The 15,792-nt window shown below is 50.2% G+C and overlaps 8 protein-coding genes across 8 annotated transcripts; 4 read left to right on the forward strand and 4 right to left on the reverse strand.

Annotated features, from left to right (window-relative positions):
• Positions 1-626: 626 nt before the first annotated feature.
• On the forward strand, positions 627-1,181 carry STEHIDRAFT_161706 (uncharacterized protein; the record flags this gene model as incomplete). Its single annotated transcript, XM_007309283.1, has 4 exons — positions 627-760; positions 821-952; positions 1,025-1,088; positions 1,158-1,181. The coding sequence occupies 4 exons, from the start codon at positions 627-629 to the stop codon at positions 1,179-1,181; spliced, it is 354 nt and encodes a 117-aa protein (XP_007309345.1).
• A 208-nt stretch (positions 1,182-1,389) lies between these two features.
• On the reverse strand, positions 1,390-2,233 carry STEHIDRAFT_66281 (pectin lyase-like protein; the record flags this gene model as incomplete). The annotated part of the gene is made up of 5 exons (XM_007309092.1): positions 1,390-1,525; positions 1,591-1,689; positions 1,751-1,877; positions 1,948-2,068; positions 2,105-2,233. Coding segments are annotated over 5 exons (612 nt in total), but the record flags the coding sequence as incomplete, so codon positions are not given.
• Positions 2,234-2,389: 156 nt separating this feature from the next.
• Positions 2,390-3,822, reverse strand: STEHIDRAFT_66369 (nucleoside phosphatase GDA1/CD39; the record flags this gene model as incomplete). The annotated part of the gene is made up of 2 exons (XM_007309099.1): positions 2,390-2,831; positions 2,888-3,822. Coding segments are annotated over 2 exons (1,377 nt in total), but the record flags the coding sequence as incomplete, so codon positions are not given.
• A 1,300-nt stretch (positions 3,823-5,122) lies between these two features.
• On the reverse strand, positions 5,123-7,257 carry STEHIDRAFT_161709 (FAD/NAD-P-binding domain-containing protein; the record flags this gene model as incomplete). The annotated part of the gene is made up of 5 exons (XM_007309284.1): positions 5,123-6,658; positions 6,727-6,891; positions 6,950-7,033; positions 7,092-7,175; positions 7,234-7,257. 5 exons carry the CDS (start codon positions 7,255-7,257, stop codon positions 5,123-5,125), a joined length of 1,893 nt encoding a protein of 630 aa, XP_007309346.1.
• A 2,561-nt stretch (positions 7,258-9,818) lies between these two features.
• STEHIDRAFT_85875 (nicotinamide N-methyltransferase) lies at positions 9,819-11,128 on the forward strand. Its single transcript, XM_007309285.1, has 7 exons — positions 9,819-9,875; positions 9,976-10,121; positions 10,173-10,305; positions 10,372-10,473; positions 10,531-10,650; positions 10,724-10,909; positions 10,976-11,128. Exons 1-7 carry the CDS (start codon positions 9,828-9,830, stop codon positions 11,048-11,050), a joined length of 810 nt encoding a protein of 269 aa, XP_007309347.1. The 5' UTR covers positions 9,819-9,827; the 3' UTR covers positions 11,051-11,128.
• A 222-nt stretch (positions 11,129-11,350) lies between these two features.
• On the reverse strand, positions 11,351-12,127 carry STEHIDRAFT_161711 (uncharacterized protein; the record flags this gene model as incomplete). Its single annotated transcript, XM_007309286.1, has 5 exons — positions 11,351-11,422; positions 11,484-11,765; positions 11,824-11,847; positions 11,918-11,980; positions 12,038-12,127. The coding sequence occupies 5 exons, from the start codon at positions 12,125-12,127 to the stop codon at positions 11,351-11,353; spliced, it is 531 nt and encodes a 176-aa protein (XP_007309348.1).
• A 1,195-nt stretch (positions 12,128-13,322) lies between these two features.
• On the forward strand, positions 13,323-14,224 carry STEHIDRAFT_125098 (uncharacterized protein; the record flags this gene model as incomplete). The annotated part of the gene is given in 2 exon segments (XM_007309287.1): positions 13,323-13,792; positions 13,811-14,224. A coding segment is annotated over 1 exon segment (179 nt), but the record flags the coding sequence as incomplete, so codon positions are not given.
• A 368-nt stretch (positions 14,225-14,592) lies between these two features.
• Positions 14,593-15,403, forward strand: STEHIDRAFT_125099 (uncharacterized protein). Its single transcript, XM_007309288.1, has 4 exons — positions 14,593-14,647; positions 14,766-14,853; positions 14,912-14,964; positions 15,041-15,403. The coding sequence occupies exons 1-4, from the start codon at positions 14,607-14,609 to the stop codon at positions 15,324-15,326; spliced, it is 468 nt and encodes a 155-aa protein (XP_007309350.1). The 5' UTR covers positions 14,593-14,606; the 3' UTR covers positions 15,327-15,403.
• The last annotated feature ends 389 nt before the right edge of the window (positions 15,404-15,792 follow it).

The following is a 15,792-nucleotide window of genomic DNA, read 5'->3' on the forward strand; positions in this document are numbered from 1 at the left end:
ACACATTCATGCCCTTCCATGACTCACAGTGTGGTCGACGTGGCTTGCCCCTAGCTCATGGATACGGTGCTCTCGGTAGGTATTTGAACGGACCGAGGGCGATGTGCGGATCGTTGAAGCACAAGTACTGGCACCTGCAAGCATGTTTACCCGAAGATAGACAGGCCAAGGCCAGGCTTCTGCAACTAATCTATTGAATTATTAGATGTTATCTGCAGCCTGAAAAGTAGACTTTTGAGTTGCAAGGTGACGCAAGCGAACTGTAAAAGTGAGAATTTTAACTAAAATTTCAGTTCGAAGGGGAAAGTGCAGGCCGGCCGTGATTGGCTGATCGACTCCATTTGGCATGCGTCTGGCACTTACCGAGGGTTCGAAGCGAACTATGAAATAAAAATTGAAGTTTACGAGCTCTCAAGCAGCCAATTTGAAGCTCATAGAACCTCTCGGTTTTCAGGCTGCAGATAACATCTATTAGACCTATGATCACAAGGAAAGGTTTGATGCCTCGGGGTCGCCTGATTGTAACGCTGCGTAGCAACATTGACTTACTCGGAACCTAACTTACCACATATATAATCTGCGTGCACGTTGAAATAGAACGAACCTCTTGACTTTCATTTGGCGTCATGTACTCGTTCGCCGTCTTCAACCTGATAACGTTGTTTCTACTTCCTGCGCTTGTCTTGTGTGCGTCTAGAACGAGTCCTCCCTCAGGCTCCATCGTCGTGAGACAAAGTGGCACAGAGTCCGGTCAATTCAGGTACGCTCTATTCTGTCATATTTCAACAAGTTTCACTGACCATGAAGGGGGTTCTGACAGTACAATCAGCGCCGCAGTAGCGTCGCTCTCCGGAACTGCAAGCGCGAGTATCTTCGTCTATCCGGGGACGTATACCGAGCAGGTCGTTGTGGACTATGGCGGACCTCTCACCATCTACGGGTACACAACCGAGTGAGCTTAATTTCTAATCTTCGATGATAACATACGTTTCGCGGCTGATTCTCAGATTGTCATCGTCGTCAGTACTGGGTCCTATAAGAACAATGAAGTGACCATCACGAATAATCTGAACGCTCAGGACGACGGGGTCAGTCTCACTTGATCTTTGAGTCTGATCTACCTAGCGATGTTGACCTCGTGTATGGACCTATCTTAGGGGCCCTGTGAGGTGGACAGTTGAGACTTTGAGACGTTTTTGGAATATTTATTTACTCCCCTTCTGGAGTATGTTATTGGATCAATGTACCTTACATGTAGACCGTTTGGCGCACTAGTACCAGACTCTCATATTTCGCGAGTGGCTCGCTTCCTGATCTACCCACAGCCTGCCCTTGTGAAGTACAAGTAGTCCGCGCACATATCTGAATACCCAGTTACCACTCAAACAATCAGTAGGTTTCGTCGATCCAGTCCCCATAATCAGGAATCACGGTTGACAACTGGATCATCGAAGTCAACGTTGTCTCCGTAACCCTCTGCGAAGTGTCTGATCCAGCGCCCGTGTTGTCGTACTCCTCGAATATCCTGCTCATCGGAGATATATAAAGTCGTCAGCAGCATGATGAGCGGCAGAGGAGTAGGACACTGACGGTTCAGCCGGGTCCGCAAGCGTCGTCCAACCCGCAGGATTAATGATGTCTGATAGGGAGCTTCTTTGGAAGACCACTCGAGCGTATTCTCGCCATGGCCTGTATAGAGTGTCAGCATGTAATAAAGACCGGAGATGATGGGACTCCATATGCGATGTACCTTCCCAGGTAGACTTTCTCCGTGAGGTCTAAACTAGAATTAGCGGCGACGACGTCTGAAGAATCGATTACATAGTACGACGCGTCGGTGGTGCTATCGCGAGAGCTGGCTGTAATGGCACCTCCCCCTAAAACGCGTGTAAAGAATGAGCATCGTCGATGGAACACTTCGGGTCCGTGAGCTTGTGGAGAACCTACCGTTCGATGCCAGTATACATTCCCCAAACCAAGCGCTCGCGCCTCCGTAGATGTAATCCACCGCACCCTCGATGTAACAATTGCTGTAGTACTGATATCCACTATTTGCAAGTAGGGTATCCTGGGGCAATTGTCAGCGGCCCGTCATCACTAGTACGAGGAGGCTGGTTCTCGCCTGATAACTAGTCATACTACAGCCGTAATAGCCCTGATGGCTATTGTGGGCGGATAGAGCAGTGGCTTGTTTGCCCGAGCCATAGGTGTTGGCGACGTTGATATTGTATAGGTTGAAGTACGTGGATTCCGCACGAAGAGTCGCACAGGCATCGTTACCGACGCAAAGATAGCGGGCCACACCGCATTAGTGCCACACAACACCATCCCGCACTCCAACCTCCTTCGCTACGGTCTTCAAAAAAACTACGATGTTAACAACACACCACTAAGCCTTGCACCTCAAGTCTCCTCCAACCATAGCGATCGCCGCGCCAAGACACCACCCCAACTCCGTCCCATCGATCTGCTTTCCAATCTCCACCGTCCTCTCGTCGCCAAACTCATACCCCAGCCTCAACAGCGCATGCATGAACGTCAAATCCAGACAATGCTCCGGCCTTCCTTCCAATTCCTCCAAAGCCGTCGGATTACCAGCAAATGCCTTATTCCATTCCGATGGACCCAGACAGACAGTCTGTGCGAGGGAGGCAAGCGAGGAGACGGTGATTGGGTCTTGGGATTGTGTGGAACCGGGGATGGTGGGAGGGAGGAGGGGTTGGAGACGGTCATAGAAGTAGGAGAGGAGGAGGATTTTGCCTTGAGGGAAGGTATCAAGGATAGAGGGTTGGTAGACGCCGTCAAAAGAGCAAGGTTTGGTCTCGCAGATACTAGAATGAGATATCAGCATGTGGTCAGGGCGAGGTGGCTAGTGAGAACGACTTACGCATCCTTCGCCATGACAAGCTGTACAATGCGGTTACAAGCCTCGAAGCCACCGACATCCTCGCCGACCATGGTGACATTTCTCGGCCTGCTCACCTCATCTCCTGAAAGTCCAACCGTCCTCTTAGTACCCCTCGCCAAACAAGGATTCCCGATCTCTTCCCTGCCGCCCTTGTTGGTCCTAATAGAGGCCATGAACTCTACAAGACGGTGGACGCTCTCCCTAGCTCTCATGAGGCCATATCCGAGATACGAGTGCTGGTATAGGACATGTTTCTTCCCTCCGAATTTGAGCTCGTATTTGTGGTCTCCGTCCGCGAGCCCGACGGCATCGTCCTGCTTGAAGATAGGCTGGAACACGATCTGCGTACTCGCACCTCCAAGATCAAGGACAGCGTAGGTCGGAGCGCCAACGGGAGAATCGGCACGGATAGTGTCCAGGAGGTAGTTCGCCGTGATCCAAGCATAGACGCCCTCGTCTTTGCCGTCCATGATCATCACTCCCTGATCATCTTCGTCCGCAATCGGGAATGGATACTCTTCCCGCAATCTGCGTCTTACTGCTGCCAAAATATCCGCGCTATCCGCCGCCCCAAGCAGCCGAAGTCCAGCGGTTGCCTTCACCTGCACCGGCGTACATTTCCTCAAACTTTCAGGCACAGTCTGCATCGCCGTGTCGAGCAAGACGTCCAAGCTCTTCGCCGCCTCTTCTGGACGACCTTTGTATGACGAGAGGCCGCCCTTAATCATTTTGAATACCTCATACTCGTATGCTGGCGAGGGTCCACAGTTGTGGAATTTATAGACGTGAATGCGTGAGCCCGTGGAACCGGCGTCTATCATAAGCGCATACTGAACGAGAGGCGAGGAGGGGTTATATGGTGTTTTGCAGTAGACGGTGCCGAGGTGGTCTGGGTCGGTTTCGTAGGAAGTCGGTCGGGATGATGGTGGTTGAGGACGCGATGGGGTACTGCCCACGGGTGTAGGATAGTCGGGTTCTGGCTCTGAAGGTCCCGGGAGTGGGTCCAGGTCGACATGGGAAATGTCTGGCGCTTTCCAGCCTAGAAGAATATATTACACATTAGCGTATTGTATCGAATACTATGAGCAGTACGAAGCATAAATAAAGGATGGGTGAAAATTTTCGCTTGCGGTGAATAGTACTCAGACGCAGATAGAGCGTCGTTCAACAGATCAAGCATCTTTAACCATTCGCAAAAGACATGATCTAGTCATAAAGTATCGCTTTACACCGTTTTGTACAGAGCTCAAGGAGAGTGCACAAGCATTTAAACAGCCAAAATCAAGTAACGAACTTACCTCCTTGACCACCATCCATCCCCGTTCCTGCGGGGCTTGCTTCCTTCCCGTTCCCATTTCTCTGGAATACCCACACGACGCCAATAAAGCACGTTATACCCAGTGCAATCTTCTTCCACCCCAGATTCCTCAACATACCCTGCCTCACATTTCCGGCGCCACGTCCAGTCTCCAACCGTTCATATGCTGCCGACCGCGGCGAGATCATCTCGTCGTGGATACCGTCCGACTCGTAGTCCCCCGCGCTTTTTAATAAGGTTGAAAGGGAGTGACCGTCCAGCGCCTCGCCTGTAGAACGTTGACGGTGATGAAGAGATGCCGAAGAAATGGAGTTCGAAGTCGTAGATGATGGTGTCAAGGGAAGACTGGTGGGGGACTCGCCACTTGCAGCTGGCATCTGCCAAGCACCGTTCCCGTACGCCACCGTGAGATGGGTGCCACCCACTTCGGCTTCAGCCGCAGAATGAAACTCCGATCAATTTGCCGCTGCCACCGCTTTGCTCGGCCTCGTCGATTGGCGGCGTGTATTCAACAATATCTGTCCACTCCTATTACTGAGCGGACGTACAAACAGAGACAATGTAACAGCGATACAATTGATGAATCCTGGGACCAGCACCTTGGGAAACTTGGAGGATAAGTACGACAGTCATTCTCGACAGATCGACTCGACAAGTCGTCCATACTTTGTCCATACCAATAAACTTGAACCAGGGGTGCACGCTGTTTACACAGTACTCGAGTGATCCACAAAAATCTTTTAACGAAAATATTGGTACATTCAAACACAAGTGATCCCACCACCTTTCCGAACATGATAAGTACTTATCCTACATTTCATTCCCCGAGTCGAGTCTCAAAAATCAGAATAGAACGCAAATACTCGCCGAACAGTACGATACAATTTTCAAAGCCTCTAGTTAGGAACTTCCAAACCATGGCCCCCAGGAATAACCGTGCAGATCTCTGGGTCTCTCTCAAACTCGCCCGATTTATCGAGGCGGAAGACATAGACTGCCTCGACCATGCCATTCTTTCTCCTACGCGTAGTGCGGCTGCCATCCCCTCCTGTGTCCAGCACGGTGTATTCATCCTCGCCTTGCAAATGCATGCCCGCACGGTTGGCGACGAAGACTTTGATCTTGGATTTGGAAGTGTTAGTAATGCGTGCCGTGTCGCTACCATCGGATGTCGCACCCTCCCACAAATCCACGATCTTCTGTGAGAGCCTCAGCGCAAGAGCGACGAGGGTCAAAGTAGGGTTGACCTCTGGGGAGACGGGGAAAACGGAGAGGTCGCAAACGTATACGCCATGATAGCCGATGAGTCGAAGATCCTTATCCACACAACCGATCATAGTGTCTTCGCGGCGCATGGGGAGAGTCCCGAGATCGTACGCAATACCTCCTAGCTCTAGAAACTTGAAGAAGGGCTCACGTGGGCCGGGGGAAGCGTCACCCGGGAACTCTACGCTGAGCACCTTCTCCAACGTGTCTATGGCATCCGTGGCCACAGCCTTGAGAGAATCAGTGTGGCGCTTTTTGCTACTCCTAGCCTGGCTGGTAACGACAGGCTCATCGTCGACCATCTCGATTGAGATTCTCGAGTCGAGAGGCTTGGGGCGCATGAATGCGATAACCCACTTGGGGATGTCGTCGTACCAGTGGACGCGACCGCGTGGAAGAATAGGGGAAGTGTCGATAGACATATTCACGTGTATGGTCTCGTTGGGGAGGCGCATGTACTTTTGCAACTTCGTTGAGCGAATGTCGGGACGGTCGCTAGGAACGCAGTAGCGGAAGTGTTGAGTTCTAAAGACGATGTCGTGACCGGTGAGATGAAGGCCGCCCTGCTCCTTCAAATCCACCCCACTCCGAAGAAGTATCGCAGGCGATGCAATACTTCCTGCAGCGAGCACAACGCGTCCTTCCGGGTTGAGGGAGATATATGAAACCTTGCCGCCAGCGCTGTGAACCATGACACCGGTGACCGTGGTCCGCTCGTGTTTGTCGAAGGTGAGCGATCGCACCTCCGTCTCGAGCAATATTTTGAAATGGGGATGATCCCTTTCCTTCTTGTACGCGTCCTTCGGCGTGTCGCCACCTTGTGAGGAGGGAAGCTGCCTGAGTTCGGATGTGATGCAGCCCCCTTGCCACTGCTCCTCATCATGTTCAAGCGATTGGTTCAGCTGCTTTATGAGTCGAGCTGTAATGGAGCCCTCCCTGGGCGTATGGACTGCCTCGGGTATGAGTGCCTCCGCTTTCGTATAGTATTCATTGACGAGACCGTCACGAACAGAGGTCGGGAAGTACTTTGTCAGAACGTCCTTGTGGATGCGAGAGGCGAAGGGTGCCCAAGTTGCATTGTGACCTCCGAAGTAGTACATGGAGTTGCCAGTCCATCGCCGGTCAACTGCGTCTGACGAGATATGAGATCCGTGATGGTCGCCCTGCTGCCCGGGAGTCGTTAGCTAGATCAGAGGGCGGCATTAAGGGAAAGTCAGTGGAAAACGAGACTTACCCGTTCAATGACAAGGATGGATTTGGCCTTGTTGCACAGTTCTCTGGCATTAATACCTCCACTGATCCCATGGCCTACTATGATGATATCGTATGTCTCGGACTCTGCTTGTTCGATGTGTATTCTACGGGATGGATCTTTATTGGAACTTTCTTTGTCGTCGGGCTGTGATCCACAAGATGAGAACTAGTTATTCTTAATAATAGAACATTAAGGGACGAACAAAAGCATCAATTTCGTCGCTCGCGGCCGAAGGCAAAGATTTGAGGCTGTCAGGACCTTGGGCGGAGACGTCTTTGTCGCTGGGCTGTAATTTGCAAGGTAAGCAGTTATTATTTTGACTAATAGCGCAGTAATGGACGAACAGAAACATCAGTTTTGCCAGTCGTGGCCGTGGACAAAGTTCTGGAGGATTCAGGGCCTTTAGTGGAGGCTTCTTTGTCGCTGGGCTGTAATTAGCAAAGTGAGCGATTGTTATTTTGGGTGATGAAGCAGTAATGGGCGAACAGAGCCATGCATTTCGCCAACCATGGCGGGATCGGACAAAGATTTGAAGGAATCTGGCTTGCTATCCTGTAATGGACGAAGTGAGGAATGATCATTTGTGACAGCGAAGACGTGGACTTGCGAGGGTATCCTCCTCATCTCTCCCAGGAGGTACGGCGCCAGAGGTAGAGGATGTGTTTATCGCGCCATAGACAGTACCCTTAGGGGCAGACGTTGTCATGATGAGTCAGGTTTACTGTTTCTTCAATGAACGCTGCTTGTTGTGGGGGATGAGTAAATGTCGCCGGAAGGACCTGGCGTTTAAATACAAACTATATCTTCCCTGGATAGGTGTAGCTGTCTTTGGAACAACTGTGGACGACGATGAGAGCGGCCCCGAATACCACATGCCTCCCCACGGATATCCTCGTGTCGCATGGCAGATACACTGAATCCACCTTACGGTAACATCTGGACTGCTCGAATACACCCTGTCAACTATATTGAGTTGCTTCAGGGCTATTCTTCGAGCTTGAATGGCTGCTATGATTGAAAGAAGACTAGTGCCTCGTAATACGACAGTCGTCTCTATATTTCTACCCACCACTTCAGGAGGCAGAAGTTATCCGGGTGTGTGTGTGTGTGTGTGTGTGTGTGTGTGTAAATGCGGTGTTTTGGACTGTATGTTTGGAGACAAGTCGATAGGCATATCATGGGACTAAGTCGTAGGCCAAAGGTAGGCCTTACGACCAGCAACATTGTACATCTAGCCCCGCAATTGAACGAGACCGTGGAAACAGACGCCGTCGGCACCACCCAACGTTCAACAGAGTTCACGCTCGCAGCGGGAACGAGGCTCCCCCAATCCAGGGGAACGATGCTTTTGGGAGGGCCAATGGCGCTGGTCATACAGTATGCTGAAGAACCACAGCCTTTGTGCAATCCCTGAACCTTGGGAATATTAAGAAGATACTTAGCACCAGAAGACGGAGGTGCGATGTAGCACCCAATCTTCGGAAAGGACTCCTTCAGCGCCCATGTTGTGACACAACGCAATTGAACTATCTGATAGAAACGGGAAGAAAGAAGGGGTCTGTTAGCATAGTTCACGCATTATAAACAGAATGGTATCGCTCAATCTGTCGTGTTCAAGATAGAACTGGCAGCAATCCTCGTGGAAGAATGCCGTCATGTTCTATCCATACTTGACCGAGGCACTGCAAACTTTCCATGTTACAGAGCGACATTAGGATGCGGAGAAATGGTGTTACGCAAAGCAGTCGCGGACCCACCGTGAAGAGTCTTCTTCTCCTGCTTCTTATGCCCTGTGATCCCAATTTACCCATAAACACTTTGAGCACGGTGTAGGAATCGACGGTAGCACAAACTCTTGGTTAGTCGCTGACATTCCACCGGTGTATGAGAATAATCGCTCTAGAGAGACTTTTCTTCTACAGAGGACATGAACGTGTTTCTGACGACATATCGGTTTTTGATACGGAAATAAAACATAACCGCTTTGACTTGAGTCGAGACAACGGGTGAAGGATCGGTGGGCGAAGATAGTTCATCGTCTCTGCCAGATACCATCTTTCATTCTCTCAGGCACATGGGATGAAGCCCACGTACACAATCGCATAAGGATACCACTCCAAGGAAGCCATGGATCCGCCAGATCACTGACGCCAGCTACAACTCACTGCCTGAAATGAAACACGCGAAAGCCCCGGAACGCAACTCGCGTGTACGGAGCCTGAGAGTTGATGATACATAACGACGGGACATAAATCGGCAGCTGGCGATCCCGCATCTGCTAAACTGGATCTTGCAGGACAGGAAGGGAAAAAGATCGGCCCTCAAGCTCTTGTTTGTCCTTCAAGGTTAGTATCAGAAACACGCTGCCCCGCAGAGGCGAACAGCGACACCCTACTTCAGCATCCACTTTGCCAAGCTAGCTAATTAGACCATCCAAGAGCCACCCCTCGCAAGAATAGAGACTTTCTCACTTATCTACAACACTGGACGTCGTCTATTTGAGAAAAAAGTCCCCGTCGTTTTACTCAAATAGTCAGTTGACCATTGACGACAGGGGACGCAGCTGTTGTAGAACGGCCTGTAGTAGCATATGGGTAAGTAATAACCGCTCGCGTACGAGACAAGTGCATACGAATAGATACGGCGTTTAACCAGCGGGAATGAGGCGACAAAACATACTCGTGGTTAGCATGTGTGTGGGCGCCATGTAAGTATGAGAGATGTCCCTCCGGAACATCTTGAGTCGGATTCGATGTAATCATCGTGGAGTTTGAAAGGGGGTGGCCGTCCAGGGCCTCCTGAAGAACGTTAACGGTGATGTAAAAAAGGTCGAACGAATGAAGCTGGCATCCGCGAAGCACCGTGACGCGACCAACGTTGAGATGGTGCCACCCCGGCTTCAGCCGCAGAATGAAGCTCCGATTGATCATTGAAAAATCTTCGTGGCGTGGACCGCCACACCCCTTCGCCTTCATATTCCTGAGCTTAGTCTTCGAAGTCGGGACACCTAGGTATTGTTTCTCTGTTAGAACCTCTTGTTTATCGCTCAAAACTTCTCTTGCCAATTGACAGAATTAACCATGTCTCAATCTGACGATGAGCCTCTCTGCCTGGACTCGATCTTTCCAGTAAGCACCGGTTTCCTCCTAGGCATTTCCAACCAGATTTCCATTCTTGACGCGATAAAACAACGCATGTTCACAATCTCTAATACATTCAGGATTTTAGGAACCTGGCAGGCCCCCGTCACCCGATCCGACCACAGCAGTGTACAAGCGTACGCCCCGAGATCAGCCTGGCTTCAATGCCGGAACATCATGGCAGACCATTAGTATCCGACTAGTCGGCAATCATCCCTTGTGGGGTCACTATCTGTGGGTGCACTGACTGTAAGATGGCCTTTACAACTACTTATGCACTCCCAGATGGAACGCTTCGCGGTCTTTTGCTTCATACCTTGATGCTCATCCAGAATTGTATCGTGATCGATGCGTTTTGGAACTTGGGGCAGGTGGCGGTTTACCCAGCATTGTCACGGCTCTCAACGGAGCTCGTAAAGTCAGTAGAAGACTAAATTGTCTGTTATCTTGTTCTAGTGACCTGACTGTCTTCTGTATTCCTCAGGTAGTAGTCACGGATTACCCTGACGCTGCCTTGGTCGACAATTTGAGTTTCAACGTCAAGCAAAACGTACCGGAAGATATGATGCAGGCAGTAGACGTGAAGGCAAGTCGTTTCATAAACTCCATTGTTAGTGTTTGTTTATCCATTCATCGGTATTAGGGGTATATTTGGGGTCAAACAGTGGCACTGTTACGCGAATCTATCACGAGATCGGATGAAGCTTCGTCGACTGGATTTGACCTGATTATCATGTCTGATCTCGTCTTCAATCACTCCCAAGTAAGAATTTTATCCGTCTATATTTCTTTTGCGTCACGCTGTAGAAATAACGGTGAATGGGCTGGCCTTTTAGCACGACGCACTTCTTACCACCGCTGAAAGTACTCTGAGCAACGTTTCGAGCGACGAGCACAAAGCCACTCTTCTTGTGTTCTACACACATCACCGTCCTCATCTTGCCCATCGTGACTTGGAGTTCTTCGAGAAGGCACGTCAAAGAGGTTGGATATGCGAGGAGATCGTAACGGAGAAATATCCTGTTCGTTTCCCTTGGGCACATCCCCTTTCTTATCTCCTATCCATCGTACTGACGAGGAACATTCAGCCAATGTTCCCGGAAGATTCGGGAGAGGAAGAAGTGAGGGCCACCGTACATGGATGGGCGTTGACCCGGGCATAATCTCGCCATCCATGACGCAGAACATGATAGTATAGTTGTCCGAGACTCCGGGTCATGATCTACATAGGCACGTCCCTGCGTTATCATAGCTCAAAAAAACTCAAACACAGCGACAAAAAGGGATTCCCGTCTATTATCAATTATTTGTTACGTTAGACGTGGACTCTTTCGGTCCGTGTTCAGGAAACCTTCGTTTCTAATCCATTGGTACAATTGGCCTTCTAGGCTCTATGGAGTAATGGTGAGACAGTGGGCTGGACAGTGCATTTGCAGGGGGGGGGGAAGAAAAGGTCTTGGGCTTCATATCGCCTCCTCAGCCGTTCTTTCGATCGATACCATCTGTATATCTGCATCGGTTGGCCCCTCGTATCCCTAATGAGTAACAAGTCAACTCCAGAACCAAACCGAGAATGAGGTGGAGTTAGATACGTACCATCGGAACATCGGTCTCGTTCGATCCATGCGGTCGCTTGCCCGCTCTTTCCATGTCAGTATCCATGGTGCCGCCATAATTCTCCTCTTCAAAACCGTCACGGTCATCCTCGGGGTCCCACTGTCCTAGATCAAGAAGAGCTCCTATGTTTCCCAAAACTCGATTGTGTTCAAAGGCGATGCTGGGCAGATCCTCCGTCTTGGATGTTGTGTGACCCAGCTCTGCATGTCCGAATTGGCGGAGATTGAGGACCACATGGAAGACGAGCATGAATTTGGTAGTCTATGACGATGCTGAATCAATGACGGGGTCATTGGAGATTGATCAGTGGAGAACGTACACGACGAAATAGGGCGCCACGATGCTATCAAATGCGGTGTCGACTGTTGATAGCTAGAAAGGGATTTATGATCAGAGCAATGATATTTGGCTACCTGCGACACAGTGAAGAGCAACTCGGGAGGACGTATTTCGACACTCAAAGCAGGCAACGACATCTGTATACCCTCCAAAATTAGAACACATGGGAAGAGCAGACTGGGATCACTACTCACGATCTGAAACACAGTTTCTACAATAGCAACAAGGGCCAACACACTAGAAGAAAAGTTTAATTCGGGATCAACAGGTGACGATCTTCCCATGTTAAAAACTGTTCGATGCGCAAAAAATAAAAAACACCCTTGTTGACGTGGGCAAGATCAGTTTGGCAAAGTTTGCAAAATCCCATCATACACAGGGCAACTCACCGTCACGAAGGATGGGCTAGGTTGTAGTCGAGCGGCCGGAGAGATTGATTGGGGAAGGAATTTGAAGCTGAGAAACATGCGGGAGGTCACGGAGGGCTGAGGGTCACCTTGTCCGAGCTTCATTTGGAGTATGACTATTGAATACCCCCAGATGCTTTTTTCGGAGGGACGGTACTGGTATTGTCGCGGGACTAGGAGTACGTAGGACGCGAACATGAAAACCTTGTGTATAATATTGTAATCATGTCTTGTCGGTCAAATTCCCGACGTGTGTAAAATCTAATGTCATTCTCGATCCTCTCGACGTAAGTACACACATGCATTGGAATTGGGAAGGATTACTGTGAATATCCACGAGACCGACCGCCTCACAGATATATACTGACCACCAGGTTCAGATAGCCTCTCATTCTTCTGAATCCGAATCGTTTGGGCCAGTTATATCGTACCGCTCCGTGATCCCACTATCCGGCAACTTATTCACCACATCTTGTATAGAGTCCTTCTCGACGCGTATCATCAACATCCGAAGTCGTTGACCCCCACACGCCTCTCGATCCTGAAGCGCGTGCACAATATCATTCAGCGTGCTCGTAACGAAGTCGTCATGCTCCTCCAGGAGCACTCGAAGCGCAAGGTGTTGAAGTGATGGAAAGGGAGTTTTGCCACCCTGATGGCCAGTGACTGTGTGTTTCTGTACAAAGCGGACGGCAGTGTTTATGGCCGCGAATCCGCTCAGCTGGAGATGAGTCAACTGAACCAACTGATCCAAAACAGGGAAGAGAGTCGATGGTTCATAAGGCAGGTTAGAGATATGAATGCACACGGTGAAGTGCTGTATGTGTCTGAGCTCTATCAACTCGAGAAGGGGCACAATTCGCTGAGTCACAGGGGGAGGAGTAATTGTACCCCGGTACATCCCATTCAGGAGTACAGCGCCAGGCTCTAGATGCGGGCCTTGCAACTCAGGGAATAGATGTCTGGTGTACTCGGAACCTGGTTCAATGAATGAGTTGCATTGAATCAACAAGCGTCCCATGTACTTAAGATGGTTTGGCCTTCTACCGTCCTGGAGTAGAAGGCCAACTCGAGGGAACAATGTCCTTCCTTGGCGTTGTCTGGCTTGGAGGAATAGCTGTAATCCAATGATATATTCTGGGATTATGAGAAATTGTAGGTCTATGCATAGATCCGTGTGGAGTTTGGTCATGTAACCTAGATGCGCAACAGCCTTAAGCGCTCTACGCTGGGCGAACGTGAGAACCTTCAAATGCCGAAGAGTGACGGGTTGGGCAGTTGGTGTCGCATAGTCTACATTATCCATGAAGCTATGGAGAGTGAATACTTCCAGGTTTGGAAAATGTCCGAGCAGGGCATGTATGTCGGCAGGAGAAGTTGGTGGGACAACCTTCGCCAATAATTCTGTCAGGTTGTCAAACGTCTGTACCTGCATGGTTGACAATATAACTTGAATGCGAGGGAGCCTGAGCCAGACCAGTCTCTTTGGGAGCTGTGATATAAACTGCTCGTTAACTATGCCATCACTGACCTGCCACTCTGTGAGGTTTGGGGGTAGTGCGGGGTTTGGGGGTAGGATATCATAATCAAACACCGAAAGGATATTCTCGGTGTTTGTCGAGAACGATCTAAGAAGTAGATCAAGCAACTGGCCGTCTTCTGCGCGGACAGTGACGTTTTGGATGCGATTCGCCCGGGATAAGACGCTACGGAAAGAGGGAAGCAGATCGGGAGCGTGCTTATGGCGGATGCGAAGAGGCATACTCTGAGAGTGCTCGAGCATGAAGTCTGTGAGAGAGGTATGTCGAGAACAGATGATCTCCGTCCACATTTGGGCGGACAAAAGAGCTATGTCGCGCCACCTCTTGCACACATGAATGATGCTCAGCCAAGTCCAATCGCGCACGGCGTCATTCGAGTGGCTTGGTCGATGGAGTAGAAAAATCGCAAGCAAAATTTCGTTCACAAGCATGGAAATAGGCCCTTGATGTTGTTGGATCGTAGACTGTGCTGAAAAACGCTGAGTGTCGGGGGTGGAGAAAGTCATCCTGTCGACGTACTACCTTCGTCTGAATGTAAAGATAACCGTATTCAGAGAAATTTGCTCACCGTATTGTGAAAAATTACACCCTGGGATGTAGTGTTAGAGACGATGGTGGTTGTAACGAAGGGATGCTCGACCTTTTGCGTCGGAGTTCTATGCAGACAAACGAAAGACACCCACGTGGCTTGCGTGTCCGCTTAGCGTGCCACCCGGAGCTCGCCGTCTGGAATACGTGGAGGCGCCACAGTGAACTCCAGTGACCAGTCTTCTTCCTCACTGACTAGACCAAGCTCCCGCTCTCCTTTCTTCAAAATGTCAACAAACACGATGGACCCAAGCGTTGACGCGCAGAGGTGAGTTCTTTCTACATTAAATTTCCACCTAAACATACTCCTGACATCGACCGTCTCGCAAATGCTGCATCCCTTGGTACATCCCTGTCGACTATACGTGATACTAAACGAAATGAAGCGTTGTGATGTATGGAGTCATAGCAGGGACTTTTGGGCTGGCCGGGTGGTTGGTGTGGAAGCGATGGTTTGAAGGACCGCTTACAGGAGTGAGCGAACCGTTTTATGCAAGGAACACGTTATGCTCATGTTGTACGGTGTTGGTAGCGTGGTCGAAACGCACCTGGGTTCCAGACTAATGTCCAGAAGGCTTGGGTACCGTGAGTTTCTAATATTCCATCTCAACTCTACAGACCATCATAAAACGCACAACCTTACGTCGTACCGCTCTTGCAGGAACCCCAACGCCGGTAAACCTATCCGCGGTGACATTATCGAACGAGACGACCGCCACCTCTACCAATCCGGAACAACATCCATCTCCTATTCCAACACCTCTTCTTCTACACCTTCACCCGCCACAAACGCGTCGAAATCGTACGACGATGACTGGATACCTTCGTCTCATAAGAAAGCGACGAAGGGCTCGAAGGCGGTGGATTCGGGTGCTGATACGGAGACGGGTGGGGAAAGTGAGGGGCCGGGAGCAGGGAAGACGAAGAGGAGGAAGGGGAGGCGGTGATTTCTTTTGTGTCGTGAATGTTTGTGTATTGGTGTGTATCTATTGTGAATGTGATTTATTGTCCATGGGTAGCCTCCACTATTGCTTGTCCAATATTATTGACCCCGTCCTCCTTCGACTTCGCTGTCATCCTACTAGCGGCGCTCCAAGCACTGTTGAGTGATTGTACTTACCGTTGAGAACATGTAAGAACGGGGCCCGGTCGATACCTCATCTTTCCTGACAATGCTTGATCCGGTACCGGACTTTCTTCCAGGCTGACTGCGTAGATACAGTATATAATTTGCTACATCACTGTAGAGCGTGCTTCACGGGGAGTACTTGTCTGCTCGTAGCGTGTGGCCGCCCGCCTTTGTGTGGCGTCGCCGACCGGGCAAAGCACCGGAACGAGGCCCGACGGCTTAGCCGCGTAAGCGAGATTTGACAGCTTCGAAGCAGGAATATTCAACTGCAGCCTGCTCCTAGC

The sequence above is a fragment of the Stereum hirsutum genome (genome assembly GCF_000264905.1).
Source record: "Stereum hirsutum FP-91666 SS1 unplaced genomic scaffold STEHIscaffold_17, whole genome shotgun sequence".
NCBI lineage: Eukaryota > Fungi > Basidiomycota > Agaricomycetes > Russulales > Stereaceae > Stereum > Stereum hirsutum.